General features: G+C 67.5%; 1 protein-coding gene across 6 annotated transcripts; it reads left to right on the top strand.

Moving 5' to 3' along the window:
• Positions 1 to 546: 546 nt before the first annotated feature.
• ISLR2 (immunoglobulin superfamily containing leucine rich repeat 2) lies at positions 547 to 5517 on the top strand. 6 transcript variants are annotated; one of them, XM_051842262.3, is made up of 3 exons: positions 547 to 808; positions 1853 to 1997; positions 3048 to 5517. In XM_051842262.3, exons 2-3 carry the CDS (start codon positions 1865 to 1867, stop codon positions 5303 to 5305), a joined length of 2391 nt encoding a protein of 796 aa, XP_051698222.2. In that variant the 5' UTR covers positions 547 to 808; positions 1853 to 1864; the 3' UTR covers positions 5306 to 5517. The 6 variants fall into 6 exon arrangements, with proteins under 6 accessions (XP_051698222.2, XP_069909513.1, XP_051698221.2 ...); XM_070053412.2 differs by having other exon boundaries at positions 548 to 808; positions 1853 to 1963; positions 3048 to 5516; XM_051842261.3 differs by having other exon boundaries at positions 802 to 942.
• The last annotated feature ends 3222 nt before the right edge of the window (positions 5518 to 8739 follow it).

Here is an 8739-nt window from a genome sequence, read left to right as displayed (position 1 = left end):
GCTGTGGGGGGCCTGGAGGGCGAGCAGGTGTTAAGTTCTGGGTTCGGAAGTCGGGACTGAGGAGCTGCGCCGGTCCCAGCCCGCTGGGCCGCCCGCGGCGACGACCGAAGCAGGAGGGGGCGCGAGCGCAAGCGCCAGCCTGTTCATATTTAATTTACAGAGCCTCCGCGGGTACCCCCGGCCGGGTGGTCTCTTTGGATGCTGCGCGCCTCTCCTGCTTCCCTCCCCCACCCCTTGCCTAGCTCATTAAAATGCTCAACACTCAAATCGGGGTATTGATCTCGGCAGAGGCCCCCAACGCGCGCGCTGTCCACGCGCCGCGAGAGACCCTCACTGCCCCGGGTCAGGGCCGGGGGGCCGAGCGCACCCCGAGCTCGGTAGCGGGGCGGGCTCTGAGCCTCGCCCGGAGCCCGAACCCCTTTTTTCGGTTGTGGCCGACAGCTGGCTCCAGAGCCGCAGTAGGCAGCCCTGGGGGTGGGGTGGGGTGGGGTGGGGTGGGGGCGGAAGCCGGGTTTTCGCCAAATGCCTCGACATCCCAGCGCCTCCGCCTCCTCGTTGCTAAAAGAAACGCCGAGGCTTCGCCAGAGCTAAGGAGCCAGAGTCGGGAACGGCGCGTCTGCCCAGGCCGGCTGTTGTGTGAGGGTGTGAGACGGCCGGCGGGGGCGGCCCAGCGTGGCTCCGAGCGGGCGCAGAGCTCGGACCCTGAGCCGCAGCTCACGCTCGGGACGGGCAGACGTCGTGCAGGCAGCCTCGCGCCCCCCGCAGCAGCCTCGGGGCCCCACCCGCCCGCGGCTGGAAAAACCCGAAGGTCAGGAGGCGCTTGCGGGCGCCAGACTGGCTTCCCCGGGGCGCACGCTGGCCCCGGGCCCCGCCCAGCAGTGCGCACGGGACCGCGCATTGGGCGGTGGGCTTCTGGCGTTGGCTTAGCCACAAAGACCAGACGTAAGGAGTCCCGGCTTCAGGGGCTGGGCGGGGAGGGGGGGGCGGCGGTGGCAGACTTAGGGAGAGGACTTCTCTTCCCCGCGCGCTCTGCAGGGCCTCGCGTTCTGGATGCCGGGTTAGCCTGGCGGGGGGTGGGGAGGGGGGAGATCGGGGCTCGGATCTGCCCAGATCCAGGCAAAAAGAAAAAAAACGGCAGGGAGGGCGAGGCGCTCTGCTAACACTATCAATTATGCATCGTGTTGAACGTGGCTTCGGGGAGGAGGCGGCCGGCAGGGCGGTGCGGGAGGGAAGGGCCCGCGCGCCGGGCCGGTCCGCTCCAGGTCTCCGTGCGGCACCGTCTGCGTTTGCAGAAAGTGTTTTGAGGCGCAGACACGCCCCCCTCCCGCAGCCACGCGCCTTTCCTCCCCCCTCTCCCTCCAATTCCTCAAAATGGTTTGTCTCACGTGTCGCGGGGCGTAAAAGCTTGCGGGCGCTGGCAGATGAGCGCGTTGAGGGTGAGCGCGCGTGGAGGCGGGTGCGAGGGAGAGGGGCCCGGGTGCAGGGGTCCCTGCGAACACAGCCTGCTGGGAGACAACGATTCGGACCCGGACTGTGTGGAGGTGCGAGGGTCGTGCGCGCGCCGATGTGCCTGATCGTGGTGCTGGAGTGACAATGTCAGCGGGGGGCGGATTGCGGGGGCTTGGGGGCGGCTCGGCCCGGGGGAGGGTCTCTACGGCTTTCAAAACGTAGACGTTGCCGGAGGTGGGAGAGGCATGCGCGTCCCCGCCGAGCCCGGGAGCGCGCAAGGGTTTTCTCCAACCTGCAACCAGCGAGACGCGCAGGGAACACAATCTGAAGTGTGACTTCGGAGCTGGGGAGTCCCCAAACTTACCTGGCCCGTCCTCTGCCCCTCCCCCGTTTTCCCCGACAGCCGCAGCAACAGATGCTGGAAGCTCCTTCGGGCTGTGCCCCTGCTAGGCGACAGCGCTTCTGGAGAAAGGGTTCCCGCCCGAGGGCAGCGCGCTGGAGTCGGCGGGTGCGGGTAAGCGGAGAACCGGCCCACAGCCACCGCCCAGGTGGGCGTTGGTCCGGGGGGGGGGGGGCTGTGTCTGGGAGAAACCAGGAGCGGGATGGGTGAGGGACCCTCCCCTAGGAGTTGAGGCGGGGGGGGGGGGTCCCAAAGGCAGGGTGAGGCAGGAGCTCTGCAAAACCCCTGCAGGCACCCTGGGTGGGGGCGGGGGTCTGAGTGCGGTTGTGCGGCTGGAGATGTGGTTTTACCGGGATCCCCAGGAGTGTGGAGCTGGGAAGAAAGGCGCAGATTCTCCCAGCTTCTATGAGTAGTGCCAGCCACCCTCTCCCAGGGACGGCTCTGCAGTCACTCTCCCGCGGCGTACCTCTCCAGAGGGAACGCGGGCCAGGCGCCTGGGTTCTCCCTGCGGGAGCTGCATGCCAAGTCAGCGACTTGCAAAGAGGCCGGCGGGTCTGCTTGCTCAGATCCCACCTCCAGCCAGGCAGGCACTCAGCATTGCTCACCTGCTCCGGTTTCAGTCTCTGGGGAGGTGTGAGTGTGCGCCTGTGTCCCCATGTGGGGGTCGGTGGGTGTGAAGACTTGCACCTGTCAGTTCTCACAATGAAAGGGAAAGCGCTTTGCACCCTGGTGGAACACCACAGTGCAGACGCCCGGTGCAGTGTCCTTGTCTGGGTGCCTGTGGGGGGGGGGGGGTGAGATGCCTTGTGAGCCTCCCCAGAGCTGAAGTCTGTGTCTGCCTGTGTGGGCGCGTGTGCCCGTGGTGTGAGTAGGACAAAGGGTGAATGGGGAGGGCAGCGAGCCACGGACAAAAATTTCCTTTCTGTGCATCCATTTTACCGTGTTGGAGGAATACTTAGAAACACAAAGAGGGGACAGTGCCCAGCCTATTGAGGGGTAGGTTGGGGGCTGGGAAAGAGTTGGAAAAGAAAGGACCCCAACGAGAAGCGTCCGCTGGGTCCTCAGCCTTGTTTTAGCTCCACTCATGCCCACGAGAGTCTCTGGGGCAAGCCCTGCTGGGATCTGGAGAGCCAGAGCGTGGGAGGGGAGGAAGGCTGGAGCTTGGCGTCACCTTCTCCTCTCTTGTCCCCGTCGGCAGGAGCCGCCATGGCGCCCCTTCGAGCCCTGTGGTTGTCCTGGGCGTTGTTAAGAGTGGCCGCGGCGTGCCCGGAGCCCTGCGCCTGCGTGGACAAGTACGCTCACCAGTTCGCCGACTGCGCGTACAAGGAGCTGCGCGAGGTTCCCGAAGGGCTGCCGGCGAACGTGACCACGCTCAGCCTGTCGGCCAACAAGATCACCGTGCTCCGGCGCGGGGCCTTTGCCAACGTCACGCAGGTCACGTCGCTGTGGCTGGCGCACAATGAGGTGCGCACGGTGGAGCCTGGCTCACTGGCGGTGCTGAGCCAGCTCAAGAACCTCGACCTCAGCCACAACCTCATCTCCAGCTTCCCGTGGAGCGACCTGCGCAACCTGAGCGCGCTGCAGCTGCTCAAGATGAACCACAACAGCCTGGGCGCGCTGCCCCGCGACGCGCTCGGCGCGCTGCCGGACCTGCGCTCCCTGCGCATCAACAACAACCGGCTGCGCACGCTGCAGCCCGGCACCTTCGACGCGCTCAGCGCGCTGTCGCACCTGCAGCTCTACCACAACCCCTTCCACTGCGGCTGCGGCCTGGTGTGGCTGCAGGCCTGGGCCGCTAGCACCCGGGTCTCCTTGCCGGAGCCCGACTCCATCGCGTGCGCCTCGCCCCCGGCGCTGCGCGGGGTGCCGGTGCACCGCCTGCCGGCCCTGCCCTGCGCGCCGCCCAGCGTGCTTCTGAGCGCGGAGCCGCCGCCCGAGGCGCCTGGCACCCCTCTGCGCGCCGGCCTGCCCTTCTGGGTGCACTGCGCTGCCGAAGGACACCCCGCGCCCCGCCTGCAGTGGCAACTGCAGATCCCGGGGGGCACTGTGGTCTTGGAACCGCCGCTCCTGGGCGGGGAGGACCACGGAGACGGGGCGGAGAATGGGGAGGGGGGAGGAGACGGGGACGAGCCCACGCCGACCGAGGCCCCGACCCCGCCTCCGCCCCCGGCTTGGCCCGCGCCCCCGGCCACCCCGCGCTTCTTGGCCCTCGCAAACGGCTCCCTCTTGGTGCCCGTGCTGAGTGCCAAGGAGGCGGGGGTCTACACCTGCCGTGCGCACAACGAGCTGGGCACCAATTCGACTTCCTTGCGGGTGGCGGTGGCCGCGGCCGGGCCCCCAAAGCACGCTCCTGGTGCTGGGGGAGAAGCGGATGGGCAGACCCCGACCTCTGAGCGCAAGTCCGCAGCCAAGGGCCGGGGCAACAGCGTCCTGCCTTCCAAGCCCGAAAGCAAAGCCAAAGGCGGCGGCCCGGCGCGGGTCGCCGTCCTCGGGGAGGTGGAGCCGGCGGCGGCGGGGGAGGACGAGGAGGAGGTGGAGGCTGGCGAGGGAGAGGCGGAAGACCAGAGTCCCCAAGAGCCGTCCGAGAAGCAGCACTGTGGCCACGGGGACCCCGCCCAGTACGTGTCCAACCACGCGTTCAACCAGAGCGCGGAGCTCAAGCCGCACGCCTTTGAGCTGGGCGTCATCGCGCTGGATGTGGCAGAGCGCGAGGCGCGCGTGCAGCTGACGCCGCTGGCGGCGCGCTGGGGCTCGGGGCCCCGAGGGGCCGGCGGCGCGCGGCGGCCCCCGCGCCTGCTCTACCTGTGCCCGGCGGGCGGCGGCGCGGCGGTGCAGTGGTCGCGCGTGGAGGAGGGCGTCAACGCCTACTGGTTCCGCGGCCTGCGGCCCGGCACCAACTACTCCGTGTGCCTGGCGCTGGCGGGCGAGGCCTGCCACGTGCAAGTGGTGTTCGCCACCAAGAAGGAGCTGCCGTCGCTGCTGGTCATCGTGGCGGTGAGCGTGTTCCTGCTGGTGCTGGCCACCGTGCCCCTGCTGGGTGCCGCCTGCTGTCATTTGCTGGCCAAACACCCGGGCAAGCCCTACCGCCTGATCCTGCGGCCGCAGGCCCCCGACCCCATGGAGAAGCGCATCGCCGCCGACTTCGACCCGCGCGCCTCCTACCTGGAGTCCGAGAAAAGCTACGCGCCGGGCGGCGAGGCGGGCGGCGAGGAGCCGGAGGCGGCGCCGGGCGAGGAGCCGGAGGAGGAGGAGGAGGAGGCGGAGCAAGGGGACCCCGGTGGGGGCCTGCGGCGGGAGGAGAGCCTGGCGGCCTGCTCGCTGGCGGAGTCGCAGTCCAAAGCCAACCAGGAGGAGTTCGAGGCTGGCTCTGAGTACAGCGATCGGCTGCCGCTGGGCGCCGAGGCTGTCACCATCACGCCGGAGATCAATGGCAACTACCGGCAGACGGCGGGCTGAGCCCCCTGCCCGCCCACCCCCACGCCGACCCCAGCCCTGCCCGGAGCAGAGCCCGGGGCCTGCGGGTCTCACGCCTCCCCTGTCCCCCTGCCCTTGCCCCCTACCCGCCCCCCCCACCCCCCCGTCCCTCCTGGGCCTGACCACAAGGAGTTTCCAGGAGAGGCTGGGCCATAACCTCCGCACTACCCTTGGCGAGCTGAGCCCAGCTCCCCGGCCAAGCGCGGCCGGGTGGTGAGGCCGAGGCTACGCTCCGTTTCCCTTCGTGTTGACCCCGAACCCCCGCCCCGCCATGCCCACCCGGACCAGAAGGCGTGCGTGGGGGCCGCTGCGGGCGCGCTGCAGGGTCCTTGCTTGGGGTTTGGTGGCAAACCCTCGCGTTTCTTTCCGAAGCCCAACCCCCAGCAGGGGTCCACGTGCTCCGGTACCAGCTCCCTTTCCGTCTGGCTGGAGCCGACCCCGGGGCCTGGGGCGCTGTCCGAACCCCCTCTCCGATGTCCCTGTTTTCGTTGTTTTTAAAGACCTGGTGCTAACACCCCCCTCACAGCCTCTGGGGACATCGTGTGTGTCTGTATGTCGGGGTCGGGGCGGGGGGCCATCGATGCGTGTCCTCTCACCCCTCTCCTAACTTAAAAAGCGCCCATGCTCCCGGGACGCCGAGGGTGCCGGCTGGGCCCCGGGCGGATCCCGGCCTCTGCGCGTCGGGATTGCCGGAGAGCCGCTGCCCGGACAACGCGGCTCCGCTCCGGGATGGAAGCCGGAGCCCGCGAAGGGCCTGGGGAGGGAGGCGCGTCCCGGGCGCGCCCCTCGCGGGGCTGTGCGCCGGGTCTGGCACAAAGCCTGCGCGCCACCGCGCGCCGGGGTCTGCGGAGGGAGAGGCCGCGGGGCCAGCCGCGTAGTCCTAGACGAGCGTACTCAGTAGGGGGAGACGTCTGTGTCCCGTAGGGTGTGGCCGCGGGTGTAGGGACGGGCGGGGGGCGGGGCGGGGGTCCAGTTTTGGTTCTGGGAGGGAAGCGTACCGGGTGGGGAAGGGGGTGGGAGGGGCGGGGCGGGGGCGAGACCAGCCCTCCCAGCGAAGCGCAGCACAAGTGCGGCCCGGGGCGCAGTAGCCCCCGGAGCCCGCGCCTTTTTGTAACCACGTCTGTCTGTAACCTGTCAATAAACGCATCGATGCGAACCCGACTCGGCGCCTGCTTTTTTTTTTTTTTTTTTTTTTTGGCACGGGGACAGAGGGAGGTCGTCTGTGGGAGGAAAGAGAGCGCTGTGGGGGGAGGCGCTCTTTGGGGGTTCCTTTGTGTGATGCCCGGTTTCTCCGGCCGGCCGGCCTGTGATGTTTGCACCCGGGGCCTGCACTTGGGTAGAGTGGATGTGGGGTGGGGAGTGGGGGCGGGGTCACGGTAGACCCCAGCCGCGGGGAGCTCTCCTGGGGATGTGTCCACCGTCCCCCCTCGGCGGGGTGTGGCTGTGTGTGGGTGTGTGTGAGTGCGTTTGTGGGGCAGGGCTGCTGCGGACTGCACACACACGTAGCAACACCTGCGAGCAGGCACCTGCTGTGGGGCAGGAGCGGTGGGGAGAACAGGAGGGCCCCTCTTGTGCAGCGAGGTGGGCGAGGCTGCTCGGTGACCGAGGTGGGACAGCTGTGCGGGGGCTGAGCCCGGCACACCGCGTACCAGCAATCAGGGTTGAGAGCTGCCAGATTTAATAGCCCTGGAAATTGAGCTCTTTTAGGTGGGGAAGAGGAGAGAGGGGGGTCAAGAGAGAAGCCCGGAGGTCCCTGGGGTGGGAGCAGATACGGACCCCACCCTTCCTGCCCCCCCCACCTCCTCCTTCTCTGGGGGTGGGGGGCTTCCTGCCTGACCCAGCCCTGGTGGGGAAGGCGCCCAGGTCCAGAAGCCCAGCCTCCCTGCAGAAGTGGTGGTGGCACCGGCTGTGACCTTCCCTGGGCCTCAGCCCTGGTTCCCTGCCCAGACCAGCCCTCCTGAGGGCCACAGCCTGAGCCCTGGTGCACCCCGCCCCACCCACGCCAGAGGGTGGCTCAGGAGTGTCTTCTCCTGGCAGGACGGCCGCCGCGTTCTACCTGCAGACCTCGCCCCAGGGCACGGGCACAGGTGGGCTCAGCTCCTCCAAATGGTCCAGGAGGTCAGCTGGTGGCTGCGTGGGAACAGGCTGGGCTCAGTGGCGTTGGTCCCACCCTGTCCTGGCCTCTGGTCATGGGCCTGGGGTGGGGAGAAGGCCCGGTCCTTTCCTTCCCTGCCCTACGGTTGGGGGCTTTCCCGGGGATCCCCTAGGATGGTCCCCAGGGAAGGGGACGCTGTGAGCTTCAGGCGTCGTGCCACCTCTGCTTGAGGCAGGGCGCTTGTCATCCAGCGGGCGTGGGTGCTACACAGGAAGGCGGCTGGTGTGTGTGTGTGTGTGCTTGGTGTGTGTGCCTCTGTGTGTGTGCATGGTGTGCATGTGTGTGCCTGTGTGTGCATGCACATGTGTGTATGCACAGTGTGCATGTGTGTGCCTCTCTGTGTGCATGCATGTGTGTGCCTCTGTGTGCATGGTGTGCGTGTGTGCCTGTGTGTGTGTGCCTGTGTGTGTGTGCCTGTGTGTGTGCATGCACGTGTGTGCATGGTGTGCGTGTGTGCCTGTGTGTGCATGCACATGTGTGTATGCACAGTGTGCATGTGTGTGCCTGTGTGTGTGCCTGTGTGTGTGTGCATGTACGGTGTGCATGTGTGTGTGCATGGTGTGCATGGTGGGCGTGTGTGCGCACACACATCTCTAACTGCGCACGAGGGACCTGGAAAGCAGTCAGAAAATGCAACGTGACAGCAGCAGCCTCTGCACTCGGAGCGATGGATCCGTGGCCATCACTCTTTGTGCGACAGAAAACAGATGCCCAGACGTGGCCTTGAGCAGATCAGAAGCCTGTCTGTGCAAAGGTGATAGGAAAGAAGCGCTCCCACACAGGCACACGCACAGGCCTCCTGGGAAGACCGCAGAAAGTCCACGGAGATAGAGGAACAAAGGCGGGACCTCCTTGGGAGGGGGCAGCGGGCAGATCTTGTGTCCCGAGCACGGCATTTTGCAGATGGAAGGAGAAAGCGACTTCTTCCTTCCGGCTCACCGCAGATCCGTTAACATCCAAGCTCTGTGGACGCTCCACCACTGTCTACACTGCAGGAGGCACCACTGGCGGAGAAAGGTCCCCGGCTGGCCACGGAGCCAGGGACCCGGGGGCCTTGTCCTTCCATGCTCTGTGGGCAGCCAAGCCCTGGTACCAGGACATAAGAAAGGCCCCTCGTCTGGCCGACCGGACCTTCTGAACCTCCAGCGTAGAGATTTAACAAAGAGGGGTGGGCGCTGGTCAGGGTGCCTGCATCCCAGATCGCAGTGCCTGGCTGGGTTCCTGGCTCTCGCTCCTGACTTCAGCTTCCAGCTCGTGTAGA

The sequence above is a fragment of the Oryctolagus cuniculus genome, chromosome 12 (assembly GCF_051225735.1).
Source record: "Oryctolagus cuniculus isolate XC-2025 breed Fujian yellow rabbit chromosome 12, ASM5122573v1, whole genome shotgun sequence".
Taxonomy (NCBI): domain Eukaryota; kingdom Metazoa; phylum Chordata; class Mammalia; order Lagomorpha; family Leporidae; genus Oryctolagus; species Oryctolagus cuniculus.
This window is presented reverse-complemented; position numbering and strand designations above follow the sequence as displayed.